The following is a 22444-nucleotide window of genomic DNA, read 5'->3' as shown; positions in this document are numbered from 1 at the left end:
ATTTCCATGATATTAGATGTCTTACTTACAGCTTTAGTGACAGAGAGGTATCGATCATAACTGATAAGGACAATGGTAAAAACTGAAGCTGCGCATGCAGTATAATCCATTACCAACCAAAATGTGCAAAGTTCTTTTCCAAGTATCCAAATACCATATAATCCATAAGGTATGTATAAAGGTATGGAAATTGCACCTAGAACAAAAGCATAAGTTATTTATTACAAATTATTTCATTGTTGTTGAAGAAAGTAAGTTCTAGAAATCCATGGTAATACTTAAGTATTCATTTGCCAACACATTTTAAAAATAACTGTGAAAACGAAATAACATTTTCAGTAATATTACACTGACTTCATTACTGTATGGCTTTCTGAATTGTCAGTTGAAACAGTTTCCTTTATTTTTTAGGTATAATGATAAAATGTATAACAATTAATTTTGATTAAATAAATTTACTTATTACTCCCAGTTTGAAGGTTTCTAGCATTGTGTTATAACCCTTAAATACCTGATCACTCTTGTACCATCATTCTGTTCCATACATTTCTGTACTTAGGCCTCCTTACAAAAAATAAGCCCTCTAGTACTGACTATAGGGAGAGTACATTCAGTTATGCAACAATGAAGATTAACAAAAACAGTTAGGCCCATTTAAAGTAAGGGTCCTTTGGTGCACTCACCATGCCACTAATTTGTGAGGTACAGTGCATGGTGGCAGTGAGGTGCATGTGACTTGGTGAACTCAAACAACATCTATTATGCAATATATAAGCAATGATGCCCAACAGAATGGGTGTTATAGGGAAATAGTGTAACACCCTGAGATGCTGCGAGACCTAATGAGACAAAATTTGATATGTTTTTGCAGAATTCAAGGTTACCCATGTGTTTGGTCAGTGCACAGAATAATGTAATATACTAGATACATATGGTACCTTAATTCTAGAGGAGGCCATTTTACCTTCTACCAGCAGGCCACTACCAAGTACCCACCTTGAAGCAAAGCAGGAATAACATAACCTTGATGCCACATTATTAAACATGTAATATAAGAAATACACATTCCGTGACATACAGTAAATTTTAATAGCTCCTCTTTACTGAAGGCCATTCATCCACATATAGGAATGATTAGGATATATTCCTAATCAATGAAGAGGGACCTTAATAGAGCGACTTACAAGGCAGAAATGGATCCATTATATTTAGCTATGAGGATCCTGCATAATGGTTCCTTTGTTGGCTAATCTCCAGTGTGAAATGAACTGGAGGATCACCCAGGTGGGAGCTCAGACAGATGGGAACTGCAGAAAAAATTTCCCCAATTTATTCCAAATCTTTCTTTAAAGGTCAAGCAAATAATGCTTGCTGAAGGCATGTACCAAAGGGTGAGTGTCCATAACACTAACATCTGCTACTCCGACTTGAAGCACGTACTGCAGCAGCCACTCCTTTGGTGAAATGGACTCCACTTCACCATTTGTCATGGGCTAGTTGGTTGGCTTCTTGCTAAAAATAATCCACTGGCCAATGCAGTTATAAAATATATAATGTTCAGAGCAAAAGAAATAAACAGCTTGAATATCTTTTTAAACTAGCTGATACCTAGGCTGACAGTATATTTCCGGGATGTGAAAGACACTCTCTCTTCTCCCTGCTTTCTCCCACCACAAAAAAAAAAAAAAAACAAGAAGATTAAGAGGCTAGTTGAAGAAACCTCTATAACCATATTTTGGAGAAAGGGCATGTTTATTTTAAGCAAAACACTATCTTACTAAAGAGCATATGTGGCTTCCTGCATAGAGAGGACTGAAGCCCTAAGATGTAACATGTGGAGGTAACAGTCAACAAGACCAATGTTTTCAAAGAAATGGAACTTCAGTGGTATAGACTCAGCAAGCTCAAAAGAGGAATCAGCAAATATGTCAGCTATAAATATCATGTCTAATGAGATGGATTCCAACTCTTACTTAAGGAATGGCTTGTTCAGCTAGTGCTGAGACACAGTTCTGTCAAGAGATGGATTTGTAGACATTGTTAGAGGCCCCGGGATCAGAAGTAAAGTGAAGGTCAGAGTAATGTGCTATTGGACATCTAACTCTGTTTTGGAGGTTAAGTAGTATGAGTGAATGGTACGCACTTTGTAGTGTTGTATCTAAGATAGCAATTGAATCATTGTTGAAGAGGATTTCAGATGGTACGGTTAATTGGACGTTCTATCATTATGGTGGACTGACAATGGATTTATCAGGAAGTGTAGCTACAGAGATAATTAGGTGATAAGGTGCATGGTGGGTGAACAATAGGGGCAGGGGGAATGAAGTGGATTCCACTTCTCATTCCAGCAGGAATGAATTTGTGCATTTGTTGAAAAGAGGATGCTCAGTGAAGTGTAACTGCATGCTAGTTAGGTGATAAGGTGCAGAACAGGTGAACAATAGGTGCAGGGGGAATGAAGCGAAAAGCACTTCTCATGCTTGCAGGAATGAATTTATTTGTGCATTTGCAGAAAAGACAATACCCAGTTACCTGCAATTAAGTTAAATAAATGTATATATAATAAGTAACAAAAAAGCGAAGTAACCAAAACCTTTTTGTGCTAGATGCCCTACCTATTAAAAACTTATGATGTGTTTTATTTGATATAATATAAATAAATAATTGATAAATAAAATGTATGATACTAGAAGTTTATATATTTAATACTGGATATTGATATGTTAAAATAATAAATATTTTAAAACACATCATAAGTTTTTAATAGGTAGGGCATCTAGCACAAAAAGTTTTTTTTATGGTATTCCATTAGGTTCTGTTTAGTGTACACAGTTATAAATAGTTTTTCGTAATGCTTTCATATTTACATTTGTCATTGGTAATGTGTTGTGTAATAGTATGTTTCTTTAAAAGACAATCACAGTTTTGGCACCAAGAATGTTATTTAAATGCAAGCAATGGATGTATACACTAGTTCTGAGGAAGTCTGCGCGTAGCAGATGAAAGCGCTTAACAACTGGTCGTGTTTCTTTATCGTATCTTTTGTGGATCTTGTGTAATAAAGAAGAGTTTTAAACTTTGACGGCATTTGTGGAAACTGTGTGCATGGAGATACTCAAGGTTGAGCTGTTTCGGATTATCAGTTCTTGCTGTTCCAGTTACATTCATCTGACCTGGTTACCTTCCGTAGCCAGTTTTTGGTTTCTTTGGTTACTTCGCTTTTTTGTTACTTGTTGTTGTTTCCCGGTTATGGCAGGAGCAGGGGATGAAACGTCAGCTGTATCGAACAGCAAGGAGGTATTACTATTAAGGGCTCAAGTAGCCGATCTACAGAAAGACGTAAAAAAACTCATGGAAATGGTACATTCATTAGTGGAAGCTCCTAAGCCAAAAGAGAGTATGGAGCTCACTTCTTCTTTTAAAGGTTCGTCACGGACACCTAGTAATCAGCACAAAGAGCTAGTGGATATATCGGATACATGTGGTGATATCCCAAATGGACAACAATGTGTGGCAAATGATATTTCATTGAGTAGACATTGCCCTATAGACGTTGTCTTGAAGGATAGTGATATCATATTGACACCGGAGAAGGATTTCACATTTGATTTCAGTTTATTCCACAGTCGAGTGGAAACCGAACAATGTGGAGCTAAACCTAAGAACATTATGCCCCAAAGGACTTATTCAGCTATGGCAAGGACACAGAACATTAACACTAAAGGTACTGGTAATAGAAATTTAAATATTCAGTCTGGGGAAAATGTTCCTGGGCATAGAAATGAAAATAAATGTAATAGTACTATATACAAGAATACTCATTCAAATAATGAAGCTATTGATAATTTCTTAAGGAATGAATATGTGTTTGATCAGGAATTTCATTCTACCACTAACAAAATCAGTCGCAGTGGTTGTGATAGTGATTCAATAAAAAGTATGATTTATAGTTTAGGAAATAAATTAATACAGATTCAAAATGCTAAAGTTGATAATGCCTATTTGACACAATGTATCAAGTCCCAGATTGTACCTAAGGGTTTAAGGTTTTTCAAATTACCCATGGGAGTGGAATATAATGAAAATGTTATAACTGAATTTAATGATATTTTGATGAATTTGGGTACATGTATATGAAATTATTAATGAAATGTAATGATGACAAATTATGTGTACTGGTTGACGAACTTGAAAGTATCAATGAAATGATTTTACGACATGTAGAATTTGAACATTGGAGTGACCTATATCACAAGCAATTTAATTTGGCCGGCTCCAAGGCTGAGAGTGTTTATCTTAGAAAAAATAAGAAGATTGAACGTGATTTAGAGATATACAGAACGCACAAAGTTTACATTTGGCCACAAGAAAGAAAATCACAGTCAAAGGATAGACACATCAGCCATAGTGAATGGAGGGAGACACATAGACAAGAGAATTTTCAAGGAGGCAGATTTCACCCCAGTTATTGGAAACCATACAATCAGGGGAACAGGAGATACAGATGAACAAAACACTGACACATGGAGGGGCAAAGGACACCAGAAATGGAGGGTTAGACCATACACATCACCCCATTATGTTGAATAGCGATGAAGGGATGGAACATGACAATTCACATAGGAATATGCCCTCTATTATAGTATATAAAGGTTTTAAGGTTTTCAATTATACAGAGTTACCCATTAAGGATGAATTTTGCACATTATTAAGTAAGGGGATGAAATTTATACCATCAAACAAATTTAATTTAGTTGATCATATCAAGGAGATCAAATTATTTAGTAGGAGGCTCAATTTAGCGTTGCAGTTTGAGGCCAATAATGATGACAGCAGACAGTATGTACATACAGAACTAAAGAAAAAAAGTACTTATATGCCTAGTAGTCACACTCAAGTGAGTACTTATGAGAAAATGGTGTGTAAGGATGTATATCGTCTCAATAAGGAAATATCTGGACAGAAACGATATAAGAAAAGCACACAGGAAGATAATATTACTACTCAAGAAAGAATATGTTTAAATGAAATTATTAATAATAAGGATATTAGAATCATGAAACCCGAAAAAGGTGGGGGTGTAGCAATATTTTCTAGTTTAGCATATAAAGCAGAAATATATAATATTCTACATGGAACCGGTAATTATGAGACAGTGTCCATTAATCAAATCAACATAGGGTTTAGGAGAATTGATATAATATTAGAGGAATATCTGATTGATAATCGAATTACCTAGGAAATATATGAATTTTTAAAGGTTGAATTTCCAGTTATGGCCCGAATAGTTGGGATACCCAAAGTGCATAAGTCTGTGGAGAAACCACCCTTCAGACCCATTATTTCAGGTTCCAGGTCAAAAACATTTAATATTGGTCTGACGATTGACAGATGGACCAAGCATGTTTATCAGAATATTCCTTTTATAATCAAAGATTCCTGGGATTTTTTAGGAAAATTAAGACCTGAATTGTGGTCGGATCATCTAACTTTGGTCACTATTGATGTATGTGATCTTTTCTCCAGCATACCCAAAGATGATAGACTGGAAAGGTTTGGTAGTAGTTTAAGGAAATATTCCCAATTAAGCTGGGATAAAATCAATTTGATATTAGACATGATGAGTTTGGTTTTGGATTATAATTTCTTAACATTCGAAGGAGAATATTTTAGGCAAAGTAAGGGTGTTGCAATGGGCGCCCCTATTTTTGCCAACCTGGTCATGTCTGATTGGGAAAATGAGTTTATTATCAACAGTGAATACTATCCCTATATAACTTTTTATGTTAGATTCCTTGATGACATTTTTATTTTATGGAATGGTTCAAAAGACAAAATCAGTAAGTTTATTGATTACATCAATGAAACTACACAATATCTCAAGTTTACGTATGAAATTAGTAATCATGGTATTGCTTATTTAGATACTTATATTAGTTTAACTACGGAAGGTTTTACATCTAGAGTACATCGCAAAAGTACATTTTCCAATGATTATTTATTTTACAATAGCGAACATCCACCACACATATTTAAAAACATTGTCAAAGGACAATGTATTCGAGGAGCTAGGATGTCGTCTAGTAAGGAATTATTGGAAGAAGAGATGAAGTTAATTCATGAATTGTTTGTCAATAGAGGTTATCCAAATAGAATGATTAAGGACACTATAGGATATGTCACAACCCAATGGGGATATAAATATCAATCCTTATTGGGTAATACTTTGGAAGTTAATGAAATTTGCAACAACCACCAGGGACACAAGGGTAGAGTATGTGTAATCACTTATACACCATATAGTAATAGAATTAAGGAAATTCTTGATAGATATTGGGATTTAATTACTATAGTAGAATCCAACAAAACTATTTTAGGACATTTTCCAAGAATAGTTTATAAAACGGGCCCCAATATTAAAAGAATGTTGGAAAGAGTTAAACATAGGAAGTTTGGTTACCAACATGAGAAAATTTCCACCAGGAAATGTGGAAGATGTAATCAATGTAGATACATCTGCACGAATACGGAGGTTCAATTGGGTGATGTCAACAACACCGTAATTAGTTGTAGAGGTGGAAATTGTAGCACCAAACAGATAGTGTATTTGGCCCTATGTAAGATTTGTTCAGCCTATTATATAGGCAAAACAGAAAGGCAGTTGAAAAAACGTATCTATGAACACTATTATAGAATACAGAAGAAAGATTGTAAGAATGCCTTATATCGACATATTAAGGAACATGGGGAAAATCACATTTTCTTGTTTTGTATTATAGATCAGGAGCAGGACATTTTATATGGTGGTGATTGGAAAACAAGATTAGCCTGCAAGGAAAGCAAATGGCAGATGCTAACTGATTCTACCAGGAGTCCAGGTAGTAATGAATACATTAGTATCAAACCTTTTTTAACATTGGACTCTTAATTCATGATTCATATCCTTTAGCACATGGTTTTAAAATATTTATTATTTTAACATATCAATATCCAGTATTAAATATATAAACTTCTAGTATCATACATTTTATTTATCAATTATTTATTTATATTATATCAAATAAAACACATCATAAGTTTTTAATAGGTAGGGCATCTAGCACAAAAAGGTTTTTTATGGTATTCCATTAGGTTCTGTTTAGTGTACACAGTTATAAATAGTTTTTCATAATGTTTTCATATTTACATTTGTCATTGGTAATGTGTTGTGTAATAGTATGTTTCTTTAAAAGACAATCACAGTTTTGGTGCCAAGAATGTTATTTAAATGCAAGCAATGGATGTATACACTAGTTCTGAGGAAGTCTGCGCGTAGCAGATGAAAGCGCTTAACAACTGGTGTTGTTTCTTTATCGTATCTTTTGTGGATCTTGTGTAATAAAGAAGAGTTTTAAACTTTGACGGCATTTGTGGAAACTGTGTGCACGGAGATACTCAAGGTTGAGCTGTTTCGGATTATCAGTTCTTGCTGTTCCAGTTACATTCATCTGACCTGGTTACCTTCCGTAGCCGGTTTTTGGTTTCTTTGGTTACTTCGCTTTTTTGTTACTTGTTGTTGTTTCCCGGTTATGGCAGGAGCAGGGGATGAAGCGTCAGCTGTATCGAACAGCAAGGAGGTATTACTATTAAGGGCTGAAGTAGCCGATCTACAGAAAGACGTAAAAAAACTCATGGAAATGGTACATTCATTAGTGGAAGCTCCTAAGCCAAAAGGGAGTATGGAGCTCACTTCTTCTTTTAAAGGTTCATCAAGGACACCTAGTAATCAGCACAAAGAGCTAGTGGATATATCGGATACATGTGGTGATATCCCAAATGGACAACAATGTGTGGCAAATGATATTTCATCGAGTAGACATTGCCCTATAGACGTTGTCTTGAAGGATAGTGATATCATATTGACACCGGAGAAGGATTTCACATTTGATTTCAGTTTATTCCACAGTCGAGTGGAAACCGAACAATGTGGGGCTAAACCTAAGAACATTATGCCCCAAAGGACTTATTCAGCTATGGCAAGGACACAGAACATTAACACTAAAGGTACTGGTAATAGAAATTTAAATATTCAGTCTGGGGAAAATGTTCCTGGGCATAGAAATGAAAATAAATGTAATAGTACTATATACAAGAATACTCATTCAAATAATGAAGCTATTGATAATTTCTTAAGGAATGAATATGTGTTTGATCAGGAATTTCATTCTACCACTAACAAAATCAGTCGCAGTGGTTGTGATAGTGATTCAATAAAAGTATGATTTATAGTTTAGGAAATAAATTAATACAGATTCAAAATGCTAAAGTTGATAATGCCTATTTGACACAATGTATCAAGTCCCAGATTGTACCTAAGGGTTTAAGGTTTTCAAATTACCCATGGGAGTGGAATATAATGAAAATGTTATAACTGAATTTAATGATATTTTGATGAATTTGGGTACATGTATATGAAATTATTAATGAAATGTAATGATGACAAATTATGTGTACTGGTTGACGAACTTGAAAGTATCAATGAAATGATTTTACGACATGTAGAATTTGAACATTGGAGTGACCTATATCACAAGCAATTTAATTTGGCCGGCTCCAAGGCTGAGAGTGTTTATCTTAGAAAAAATAAGAAGATTGAACGTGATTTAGAGATATACAGAACGCACAAAGTTTACATTTGGCCACAAGAAAGAAAATCACAGTCAAAGGATAGACACATCAGCCATAGTGAATGGAGGGAGACACATAGACAAGAGAATTTTCAAGGAGGCAGATTTCACCCCAGTTATTGGAAACCATACAATCAGGGGAACAGGAGATACAGATGAACAAAACACTGACACATGGAGGGGCAAAGGACACCAGAAATGGAGGGTTAGACCATACACATCACCCCATTATGTTGAATAGCGATGAAGGGATGGAACATGACAATTCACATAGGAATATGCCCTCTATTATAGTATATAAAGGTTTTAAGGTTTTCAATTATACAGAGTTACCCATTAAGGATGAATTTTGCACATTATTAAGTAAGGGGATGAAATTTATACCATCAAACAAATTTAATTTAGTTGATCATATCAAGGAGATCAAATTGTTTAGTAGGAGGCTCAATTTAGCGTTGCAGTTTGAGGCCAATAATGATGACAGCAGACAGTATGTACATACAGAACTAAAGAAAAAAAGTACTTATATGCCTAGTAGTCACACTCAAGTGAGTACTTATGAGAAAATGGTGTGTAAGGATGTATATCGTCTCAATAAGGAAATATCTGGACAGAAACGATATAAGAAAAGCACACAGGAAGATAATATTACTACTCAAGAAAGAATATGTTTAAATGAAATTATTAATAATAAGGATATTAGAATCATGAAACCCGAAAAAGGTGGGGGTGTAGCAATATTTTCTAGTTTAGCATATAAAGCAGAAATATATAATATTCTACATGGAACCGGTAATTATGAGACAGTGTCCATTAATCAAATCAACATAGGGTTTAGGAGAATTGATATAATATTAGAGGAATACCTGATTGATAATCGAATTACCTAGGAAATATATGAATTTTTAAAGGTTGAATTTTCAGTTATGGCCCGAATAGTTGGGATACCCAAAGTGCATAAGTCTGTGGAGAAACCACCCTTCAGACCCATTATTTCAGGTTCCAGGTCAAAAACATTTAATATTGGTCTGACGATTGACAGATGGACCAAGCATGTTTATCAGAATATTCCTTTTATAATCAAAGATTCCTGGGATTTTTTAGGAAAATTAAGACCTGAATTGTGGTCGGATCATCTAACTTTGGTCACTATTGATCTATGTGATCTTTTCTCCAGCATACCCAAAGATGAAGGACTGGAAAGGTTTGGTAGTAGTTTAAGGAAATATTCCCAATTAAGCTGGGATAAAATCAATTTGATATTAGACATGATGAGTTTGGTTTTGGATTATAATTTCTTAACATTCGAAGGAGAATATTTTAGGCAAAGTAAGGGTGTTGCAATGGGCGCCCCTATTTTTGCCAACCTGGTCATGTCTGATTGGGAAAATGAGTTTATTATCAACAGTGAATACTATCCCTATATAACTTTTTATGTTAGATTCCTTGACGACATTTTTATTTTATGGAATGGTTCAAAAGACAAAATCAGTAAGTTTATTGATTACATCAATGAAACTACACAATATCTCAAGTTTACGTATGAAATTAGTAATCATGGTATTGCTTATTTAGATACTTATATTAGTTTAACTACGGAAGGTTTTACATCTAGAGTACATCGCAAAAGTACATTTTCCAATGATTATTTATTTTACAATAGCGAACATCCACCACACATATTTAAAAACATTGTCAAAGGACAATGTATTGAGGAGCTAGGATGTCGTCTAGTAAGGAATTATTGGAAGAAGAGATGAAGTTAATTCATGAATTGTTTGTCAATAGAGGTTATCCAAATAGAATGATTAAGGACACTATAGGATATGTCACAACCCAATGGGGATATAAATATCAATCCTTATTGGGTAATACTTTGGAAGTTAATGAAATTTGCAACACCCACCAGGGACACAAGGGTAGAGTATGTGTAATCACTTATACACCATATAGTAATAGAATTAAGGAAATTCTTGATAGATATTGGGATTTAATTACTATAGTAGAATCCAACAAAACTATTTTAGGACATTTTCCAAGAATAGTTTATAAAACGGGCCCCAATATTAAAAGAATGTTGGAAAGAGTTAAACATAGGAAGTTTGGTTACCAACATGAGAAAATTTCCACCAGGAAATGTGGAAGATGTAATCAATGTAGATACATCTGCACGAATACGGAGGTTCAATTGGGTGATGTCAACAACACCGTAATTAGGAGTAGAGGTGGAAATTGTAGCACCAAACAGATAGTGTATTTGGCCCTATGTAAGATTTGTTCAGCCTATTATATAGGCAAAACAGAAAGGCAGTTGAAAAAACGTATCTATGAACACTATTATAGAATATAGAAGAAAGATTGTAAGAATGCCTTATATCGACATATTAAGGAACATGGGGAAAATCACATTTTCTTGTTTTGTATTATAGATCAGGAGCAGGACATTTTATATGGTGGTGATTGGAAAACAAGATTAGCCTGCAAGGAAAGCAAATGGCAGATGCTAACTGATTCTACCAGGAGTCCAGGTAGTAATGAATACATTAGTATCAAACCTTTTTTAACATTGGACTCTTAATTCATGATTCATATCCTTTAGCACATGGTTTTAAAATATTTATTATTTTAACATATCAATATCCAGTATTAAATATATAAACTTCTAGTATCATACATTTTATTTATCAATTATTTATTTATATTATATCAAATAAAACACATCATAAGTTTTTAATAGGTAGGGCATCTAGCACAAAAAGTTTTTTTATGGTATTCCATTAGGTTCTGTTTAGTGTACACAGTTATAAATAGTTTTTCATAATGTTTTCATATTTACATTTGTCATTGGTAATGTGTTGTGTAATAGTATGTTTCTTTAAAAGACAATCACAGTTTTGGTGCCAAGAATGTTATTTAAATGCAAGCAATGGATGTATACACTAGTTCTGAGGAAGTCTGCGCGTAGCAGATGAAAGCGCTTAACAACTGGTGTTGTTTCTTTATCGTATCTTTTGTGGATCTTGTGTAATAAAGAAGAGTTTTAAACTTTGACGGCATTTGTGGAAACTGTGTGCACGGAGATACTCAAGGTTGAGCTGTTTCAGATTATCAGTTCTTGCTGTTCCAGTTACGTTCATCTGACCTGATTACCTTCCGTAGCCGGTTTTTGATTTATATATAAAAAGTGGCATGTCTGTACATGAACTGTTAAATTAATGCAAAGCAGCAGTACGGTATGAGGCAGATACAGAAAAAAACATAAAATAGTTGCATATTAGGCTATAACTCTCAGATTCAGGGGAACATCAGTCTAATGAAGTCAATAATAGAGACAGGGATGCACTTCAGACAAGTAAAAAGGTGTTCTCAGTCTACACTGTGTTAAGTCTCAGTGCAAACTGCTATATACCTATTAAATAAGGACTTAAGACACTACCTTATGATCCACTAGTTAGCTGCTGTACCTCGGTGGGTAACAGCATGGTAGACTTGTACTGTGGCACTGAAAAGAGTATTCCAACTATGGTGTTTGATGCACTTCAGTCACCTTTTAATTGTCTGGTAATCACCTCAGTCTATATCTAACATCTGCAAATTAGAAAGAAAAGAGGAAAGTTAAGGAGGCGGAACCTCACACATGATATGGAAGGAAATATGGGTGGGGCAAGAAATTAAGTTACTTTTAATTAAATAAACTGAAGGAGATGTAAAAAGTAAAATTATTTGTAAGAAAATACACAGCAGTGGAATTGCTACTGGCAATTATAAAGGAATACAACTGTTGCATGCAATGTTAAATCAAAGCAAATTAAAACAAAAAGAAGACTCATGCATGGTAAAAGAGCACCCCACAGACAGTGATGGACTTAAAACTATCCACAAATACATCCGTTGAATGCTGTGGAAAAAATACAGAAACAACTCACTGCAGCAAGCTACCACATCTAACAGCCTCATTTGTGACATTGTAAGGTAACTGCCAACCATGCAAGTCAGTGCAGACACAACCTTCCCTTAGTGGATATTATAGCAATAACCCATGCATGGGTGTGGGTAATGCTGAATTTACCCACGGTTGGTGTGGTTTGGTCATGAGGGCGAAGCCCGAGAGACCAAACAAAGCCAACCATGGGTAAATCCAGCATTACCCACACCCAGAAGTGGGTTATTGCTATTATACAATGAGATTATTTAAGAAAAAAAATAATTAATTTTCTTAAATAATGGCATTGTATAATGCCTCCTTGCTGCCCTTCCGCAGCTGTTTGGTATTCTGTGGCACTTCTGATATACTGTACATGCGTATGCCTACGCTGTACATCAGAGCTCTGTACAAAAGCAACGGAGAAAGCAAGAGCGAGAGCGAATGTCAAGGCCCTTTGGCTGACCAAGTTTGCAGATGAGTGCAAATAGGGAGCTATCAGAGAATCCCACGATGACACAAACATCTTACAAGAGGGTCTAACATAGACAGTTGTCTAGTTCCAAAGTCACAGAGTAAAAGTCAATGCCAAGAAATGCATTATAGTGCCTTTTGGGAAAATTGCCACACAGGCTAACTGCTCCTTCAATAAAATTTCCTTAAGTGTTGATCTTGTGTTCAGGTATCATGGAAAATATGTAGATAGTATTCTGGCCTTTGACTAACATGTGGTCAAGGTAGTAAGAAAATCATTCTAGGTCGCCCATCTTATAAGTAAGGCCATGGCATCCAGGTCCAGGAAAGAATTTGTGTCACTTTATTCAGCCCTTATCAGGCCCATCATTAAGTATAATACCACTTTTGACATGTACTTGACCAGACCTCCCAAGACATAACAGTCTGAACATGACAAAGCACATGGTCCGATGCAGATTTCCTGAACACCCTAACTGTATACTCTGTCTCCTACAGGTTACTGAGAGGTGATCTGTGTCTAGCATACAAGGCATCCTCAGATCCAGCTCTGATGGACCTTTTGTACCTCTGCAAAATGAGCAACATCAGAACCACTGGTTCCAAGGATTTAAAGTTTTCTTGTGATATAAATAAGGCATGTTGGCAAGACAGATATGTGGCTCAGAAGATCTCCATGCTCTGGAATAGACTCCCCATCTATGTGAAGCAGAGTCCATTCTTAACCCTATTTAAGCATAACCTTGACCAATAGATGTGAAATTGGAAATTTACCCCAGGTCTGGCCCCAATGTCTCTGACAGACAAAGGGAGACAGCAATGCTCAAACATACACACTCCCCACTTAACCACCTTTTTAAAAAGTGTCTATGATGCACAGACACTCCCATGGGTTAGATTACATAGCTAGGCTTATATAGACCCTGTTGGCCATTAGCCTAGTGTGTGTATATATATATATATATATATATATATATATATATATATATATATATATATATATATATATATATATATATACATATATATATATATATATATATATATATATATATATACCTGTGAACCTACATGAAACAAGGCACAGACTAGCTCATCAGACTTGCCTGTTCAACTTCAGCATAATCAAGCAATTATAACTTGTTTAGAAATCAAAATTCTTTATTGAAAAAAAAATAGATGAGCACTTTTGTCCTTAGAAGAGCTTCATCAGATCTAAATCCTGTTTACATGACATGCTGTATTTATCTGCTTTAACACAGAGCTCATTGTCAATTCACTCAAGCTGGGGCAGCTCTGATGTTTCAACTGAACTTGTCTACAGCACATGGTTCTTTTTTCCTGAATCTTTTAGGATTCTCAACCAGCAGCTTTCTTACTCACAAGTATCAGTTTTCCCTGTGGTCTACTGTTTTTCTTTAAGAGAGAGAGACGAGGTGAGTGTTCAGCCATTTTACATTGAGCTGATCGAAGGAAGGACACTCAGCAAACTCAGAGCTACAATATATAACATTAAGTATTCTGTTTTTTGTTTATTTTGTTCTTTATTTCTTTGTTGTTTATAGCACTTTGTGTATTGTGTATTCTTTCTAGCTAGTTTCACTGTGTGTGAGGTATAAACTGGAAATTGTCCACTCTTATTAAGCATCTGTTGGGTTGTTTGTTTATGATAACTTGTTGCAGTTAAACTCTTTTTTTCTAGTGGCTCCTGTAGCTGTTTAAAACTTTCATTTAAAGGCTCACTGCTGCTTTTCAGCTGTGAGTAACATTTCTGCTGTTTGTTTCCCACCCTCCCTACCTGTTGGTATAGTGTTTTTATAGTTGGTGGCTTTGCAGTTGCCCGCCCCTTGTGTAAATTTGATCTGGGACCCTCCTCCCAGTCTAGTGTCATTACCTCATTCTACCCAGTACAGGGAGAGCATTTGAGAAGGCCAAACAGCTTAGTTTCTGCTACTCCTTTCTCTCTTTCCTTTCTCTCTTTCCAAAAAAAAAAAAAAAAAAAATGATCTGCTTTTACTATATTTGTGTTTTTTCCTACTTTATTTTGCTTTTGCATCATCTTAAAAGTACTCAGTTGTATTTATTACTGCTTGGTGTAACTCATTGTAAGCCTTTTAGTTTAAGCACCTGGGCTTCAGACCAGTTTTACATTAGGAAGGTTTGTGGTCTGCACTGTAGTGGCAGAACAGGTAGCTTACATCCTTCTAAGTTGGGAACTGCTGATTGAAGGCTCAGTGTCTGTTATTCTAAAAGTGTATTCATTCTGGTTTAAGCACTTGGGCTTGAGGCCAGTTATTTTACATTAAGAGGGTTCGCGTTCTGCACTCTTGTGGGAGGAGAGGCTGGACTCTGTCCTTCTGAGCTGGGAATTTCTGGTTAAAGCTTATAGTGCCTGCATATTTGAACTGCTTCTCACTGAAATCGATACACCTTGTTTGCTGTAGCATAGACTAGATCCATGCCTGCTGAATCTAGCTTTGTTTGTATAACTTGAGCACTAATCCAGGCATTCTTTAAAGTATTCACTTGTATTTATTACTGCTGGTAGTAACTTGATTAAAGTGTAGCTATCATTTCTAAGTCTTTTGGATTAAGCACTTGGGCTTCATAGCAGTTGTTTTACATTAGGAAGGTTTGTGGCCTGCACTGTGGTGGCAGGACAGGTAGCTTACATCCTTCTAAGTTGGGAACTGCTGATTGAGAGCTCAGTGTCTGTTATTCTAAAAGTGTATTAGTTCTGGTTTAAGCACTTGGGCTTCAGGCCAGTTATTTTACGTTAAGAAGGATTGCGGTCTGCACTCTTGTGGGAGGAGAGGCTGGACTCTGCCCTTCTGAGCAGGGAATTTCTGGTTAGAGGCTTATAGTGCCTGCATATTCTAACTGTTTCTTACTGAAATTGGTACACCTTGTTTGCTGTAGCATAGACTAGATCCAGGCCTGCTGAATCTAGCTTTATTTGTATGCTTGTTGTTTGTTTATTTCCCTGAAATGCTAATTCCACCTACAACGTGGCCTTTTAGCACTTCTGTGGATCCCTAGTGATATCTGCATTGCTTACTGTACTTATTTCCTTGTTTCACTTGAAAGAAAGTTACTGTTTGTCGTTTTTGCATTTAAGTTACCTGTAACACATTGCATTTAAGTTACCTGGCACTTGCTCACTAAAGCAATTATATAAGTCAGCTCTAAAAAATTAAAAGCACTACACCCTCACAAACTCCCCTTGAGTACCTTGTTCCTCATTGGCCCTTTTTTTCAGTTATAAAGGAATTCCCAATACTATTCTAGCATGTCCAAAGGTCAGTTGTCAATCTCCTCTCCGGTCCAGCTGGTGAATCTGGGAATCTTGAGGAAATGTTACAACTGCCTCATGTACACAGAAAACCCTCTCCTCCTCCCAACAAATTCCAACACATGTGAGAGATGCAACCATATAGCCAAACTGGAGGCTAAGCTCTCTCAACTCAGTACTGGCATAACCAGTCAGGAGGAGAAGGAAACCACACTCACTACAATTCCAGTCTCACACAGACCTACCACGACAGCAAACCAAACACATAAACACACAAAACCATACTCGGAGGCTCTAAATAAAAATCTGCCTAAGCAGCAGAGACCTCCAAAGCAGACACCCAAGCAACCGCTACCCCAAAACAAAACACGTGCAACACATAGCTCACAAAGCCAGTGTGCCGAACAGTCACAGCCCTTAAGGCTAAACAACACACCTGATACACTTGTAATAGGTGACTCTATTGTCAGGCACACTGAAGTCCCGCTCACCAGGCTGAACAAGGAGAAGGTCACGGTGAGCTGCCTGTCAGGCGCTAGGATCCGCCACATAACACAAGCACTCAGGTCACTCCAAGGCAAGTACAAATATGACTCAGTCATTGTCCATGCTGGTGTGAATGACCTGAGACATACCTCCCTGGACTACATGAAAAGAGACATAGAGGAGCTCTCTGAGCATGTAGCCCAGGCCGGTATGACCCTGACCTTGAGTAGCATCTTACCCTCACCAAGAATGATGCCAAAATATGAAGACAAGATGATCACTTTCAACAATTGGCTTAAGTGTTGGTGTCATTCAAAGGGGATCCAATGCCTGTCAGCATGGGATGACATGCTCGACAAGCCACGATGCTTCGCTAGGGACGGCTTGCACCTGTCACCCCTGGGCTTTTGGATATTGGCAAAGGCTCTTGCTACCCCCATAGTGCCTTTTTTAGGCAAGGCTCAAAAGACAAACCCACCTCCATAGGTATCACAAGGGATAAGAAACTAAGAGTAATGCTACTCAATGCCAGAAGTCTAAACCTCAAGATGCACGCACTCGAAACTCTCCTTAGCATGGAGAACATCGATATCTGTGCAGTAACAGAAACCTGGTTCAAGGCTCCCGTGAGCACCCCAGCACTACCAGGTTATACCTCATACCATGCTTTTCGGCCCCAAAACTTTGACCGAACCACAAAAGGAGGGGGAGTATCAATATTCGTCAAAGATACCCACACCTCCAGGTTGGTGGCGCAGCATAAAGCATCAGAGACTATCCATGTGCAACTAACTGTAGGTAAAACTGCCTTCCAGTTTATAGCCTGCTACAGACCACCCTCCCAAACACAGGAACCCCACTTGGCCTTCCTGAGAATACTGGAAAATATAAAGGTCTCTCCAAACACCATTATATTGGGTGACTTCAACTACCCAAACATAGACTGGGAGCATTACTCTAGCTCCAACACCCTAGCCCAAAGGTTCCTAGAATTTATAAACTCAAATGCTATGGAACAACTTGTTACCACTCCCACAAGAGGGGAAAACATACTGGACCTGATCATCACCAACATGGGGACACTATGCTCCAGACCAGAAGTGTATCCCTCACTGGTAAGATCAGACCATAAACTAGTCTCACTGGATATTCACATCCCGACCCCACCCCCTGCCCAGAAAACCACAGTGAAAAACTTCTCTAAAGCAAATTTCACACGCCTCAAAACCGAGGCGAAATCCTTCAAAGCCCCCGGGCCTATGGAAAATACGGCCCAGACCGCAGAATCCTTTATAAACGCATTCTATGAACACCTTCAGGAATGCATGGATCATGCAATCCCAAATAAAAGCAAGACCCAATCCTCCAAAGGCAGACGTCCTGTCTGGTGGACCCCAGACATAAACAAACTATACAATAGAAGGAGGAAGCTACTACATGATAGAGCAAAATCCCAAAAAGGGAAGGCATCTCTGATCAGTATTAGCAAAAAACTACGGGCACTCACAAAATCATCTAAGGCCAGCTTCGAGAGAAAAATTGCACAGGACACTAAGGATAATCACAAGGCTTTCTTTAGTTATGTTAGGAACCTGGGTGGGAATTCCCAGATATGCTCAGAATTAGTCCAAAATGACAAAAAATACACCGAGCCCACAGACATTGCCAACATCCTAGCTGACAGGTTCAGTGCAAACTTCTCCCCCCTCTCCCCACCAAAAGGGCAAATATCTATCCCAACAGAGTGCTGCCCCCCTGACATCTCAGATGCTCAGGTAAGAGCCGCCCTCTCCAAAGCAAAAAACACAGCATCAATTGGACCAGATGGTGTCCCGGGCTGAGTCCTACATGAACTCCAAGAAGAGCTAAAACATAAAACTACTGTTCAATCTTAGCCTTACTACAGGATATGTACCCAAAGAGTGGCATACAGCAACAGTGGTCCCTCTCCACAAAGGTGGTGCCTCAACGGATCCTGGAAACTATCGCCCCATAAGCCTGACTAGCTTGGTCTGCAAAGCTATGGAAAGGATCATCATGGACCTCATAAATAAAGATATTGGGGACCTACAGACACTGGATCCTACCCAGTTTGGCTTTGTTAAAGGCAGATCCTGCCTCTTAAACCTGATCAATTTCTTTGAAACAGTCACCAAGGCCATTGACGAGGGGAAGGTGGACCACACAGCCTACCTGGACCTCGCAAAAGCCTTCGATACAATACCCCACTCGGGCATTATAGATAAGCTCACCAGCTTAAATATAAACCCCTATGTCACTAGATGGGTTGCAAACTGGCTTCAGGACAGAACCCACATGGTTAGAATTGCTGGAGCCATGTCAGACTCCAAACCAGTTACAAGTGGCATCCCACAAGGCTCAGTCCTGGGACCTCTCTTGTTCGGTATATATTTCTCGGCGGTACAAGCCAACATGGAAGGACTGTGGCTGACCAAGTTCGCAGATGACTAAAAACTGGGTGCCATAATCAACTCTCCAGCCGACACAAGCATCCTCCAAAAGAGCCTCATAGAAACAGACAACTGGTGCCAGAGCCATGGCGTCAAGCTAAACGCCAAAAAGTGCATAGTCATCCCCTTTGGCAAAAACAAAGTGCCCACAAATTACCACATAGGTGGTAATCCATTAACTACAGAAGAAGTCATTAGGGACCTGGGGTCCCAAGTTGATAGCAATCTCTCATTTGACAACCACATGGCCAAAGTGGTTAGAAAAACATTTTATATAGCCCACCTAATCATGAAGGGATTCACATCTAGATCAGGGGAAGTCATCGTACCTCTTTACTCATCCCTCATCAGGCCCATAATTGAGTACAATGCCCCTTTTGGGATGTACCTTACCAGACACCTGCAGCAACTGGAAAGACCCCAAAAGTACCTCACCAAGAGGATCAAAGGGCTCAAACAGATGCCATATGCTGCCCGGTTAAAGAAACTCCAGCTCTACTCAGTGGCATACCGCCTGCTCAGAGGCGATCTGTGCCTGACGTATAAAGCCATGTCCAACCCGGAATTAAGGGACATGCTGCACCTCAGAAAATCCAAATCCCATTGAGCTACGCGCTCAAGAGACTTGAACCTCAGCACTGAAATAAATAGGACATGCTGGAGGGACAGATTCATAACCCAGAGGCTCCCTTCACTCTGGAATAAAATCCCAGTCCAGGTTAGGCAGAGTCCCATATTGACTCTCTTCAAGAGGAATCTTGATGAGTGGATGGGAGATCGTAGGTTTACCCCGGCTATCACTTATGTGTCACTGTTAGACAGAGGCACAGTATACTAACCTCAAAAAAAGGCATAGCAAAATTAATTTAAAATGGGTGGCGAAAGCCAAACACACTCTGGCTAGGCTTATAAATGCCCTAGGGCAGATAGCCTAGTATGAACCTATGAACCTATGAACCTATAACCCCCAAGATAGGAAACCTATTGTGCCTTAATACAATGATCTGTTTTAGCCACTAAATTCCAAATGATCCCTGTCTATAGTCTTTGTGCTAGTAAAAACACTCAGTTGTCCATCTTTTTAAAAAAAAATCAGTTTTATATTTTAGATGCAGTTAGTCTCATAGATTTTACAGGCAAGTACAAAGTACAACTGGAATGCCTCAAATCACAGTGGCAAATTAAATTAAGAGTGGACAAGTATCCAGGGTTAATGAATCAATGAACATTAAATGTTTTTTACTGGTGCAAAGACTATAGACAATGAGCATTTGGAATTTACTGATTTGTCTGCGTCTGTTGCTGTTTATTTATATACTTTGTTCACAGTGAGCTCACTTGGCGACATTTTTTCAATAATGCTTTTAACATTGTAAGGTTTAAGGAAATGTATCTGTTGGGGGACTATGATTGGCTGGCACTGATCATGTGATTTTCTTGTTACCGTTTTTAAATTTAGGGGTTAATTTACGTTTTAGATTTTGAAAGTTCTTAATTAATTAATTAAAGAGAACGAAAGCACTAATTCTAAAAACTGCATCCGAGATGCTTTCATTGCTGATTTCCAGTAGAACTTTGCATTGTTTGATTGCTCTTTTTTGTTCTATGCCACTTTTGTGTTGTATAGCATGTAGTTTGTATCTGATACTGTTTATGGGTTGCAGTTAGTTTGGTAAGGGGATAGATTTAATGAATTGGCTTGGTGTTGTGCCAGTTTGGTGGTGTAAATGCTCTGCCACCATTTGTCTTGATTAGTGATACTGTTTAGGAAATGATTTTAGTAAAGCAATTTGTAGGATTAGGATTAGTGACAGGGATAGGGGTAGTGTTAGGCTTAGGGTTGGGTTTAACACACATGAGTAAGGTGGACCCACTACACTGCCTTAGTAATGCTTGATAAATTTAACCTCAACTCTACCCTTACCCCTAAACCTAATCCTACACCTTACCTTACAGAAAAAATCTTCCCATAACATTAACATTAAATAAGTCAAGCTTAGACACTTGCACACACACCTATATTCAAGCAAAACACAAGCTCTATCCTAACACTAACCTGCAAACTCTCACAGAATCAGTAATTCTGTCCCTGTACCTAAACCTTACTTTAACCCTAACCCACAAACACACATTCAGGCATACATACATACGCACAAATCCCTAATATAAAATCAACTCGCCTGCTTCAGCAAAACAGGCATTCAACATTATGAACATTTGATAAAATGGATGTTTGCAGACATGGCTTTGCATTCTGTCCAACAAATGAATGACTGTAAGACTACAACCTATATATATATATATATATATATATATATATATATATATATATATATACTCTGTCAATTCCCTTAGCAAACTTCCACCTCTATCCATCCTTATCATGAGAATACAGTTTGCAGCATGAGTATTCAGGGAAAGAGCTATCTTGGAGGTACCAATAAAAAAACTTCTTCGACCACCACAGCTATAGAAAAAATATTTAATGACAGCGAACAATAAAAATAATAAGACACTGCAAAAGATGAAAAGTAAGCAGTTTTGTGGATAAACGTCCACTTCATTAGACCATACAAATACAAGCTCACGTCTAGATTTTAAACAGTAAACTAACCAATGATGTCACTCTGATTATACACTTAAACATTGATGCATAACTAAGACATATGTCTGCTTACCTCTCTACATTTTGGTTCTGTATTTTGGAGCGACTGTCTTGCAAGCCAAAAGGTCTGCAAGTACTTATTGGCAGACTTTCCTATGAAGAATGTTCATGATCTAGGTGTATACCTGGCAAAGTATATTAGGTGCTTATAAGTTTATTTTTCTCTGCCTTCTGTGTATAGTCTACATATCCTCTTTATTTCTGGGGTTTCACTGGGTATACTGATTTCATCACACATTCCAAGATCATGCCATGGGTGAATTATCTGCCCTCTAATTTTTTCAAATGTACGCACTTCATCAGTGAGTGCTGTGTGTATGTGTGTGTGTGTGTGTGTGTGTGTGTGTGTGTGTGTGTGTGTGTGTGTGTGTGTGTGTGTGTGTGTGTGTGTGTGTGTGTGTGTGTGTGTGTGTGTGTGTGTGTGTGTGTGTGTGTGTGTGTGTGAGTCTGTCCCTCTCTGTCTGTCTA

General features: G+C 37.6%; 1 protein-coding gene across 1 annotated transcript in view; it reads right to left on the bottom strand.

Moving 5' to 3' along the window:
* LOC122797040 (histamine H3 receptor-like) overlaps positions 1-22444 on the bottom strand; it is a 223934-nt gene that overhangs the window by 34889 nt on the left and 166601 nt on the right. The window contains exon 5 of the mRNA XM_044065814.1: positions 30-196. Within this exon, the coding sequence (XP_043921749.1) occupies positions 30-196 (167 nt within the window). The remainder of the gene's footprint in view (positions 1-29; positions 197-22444) is intronic.

This window comes from Protopterus annectens, chromosome 3.part0 (genome assembly GCF_019279795.1).
Source record: "Protopterus annectens isolate FY-2018-M chromosome 3.part0, PAN1.0, whole genome shotgun sequence".
NCBI lineage: Eukaryota > Metazoa > Chordata > Ceratodontiformes > Protopteridae > Protopterus > Protopterus annectens.
This window is presented reverse-complemented; position numbering and strand designations above follow the sequence as displayed.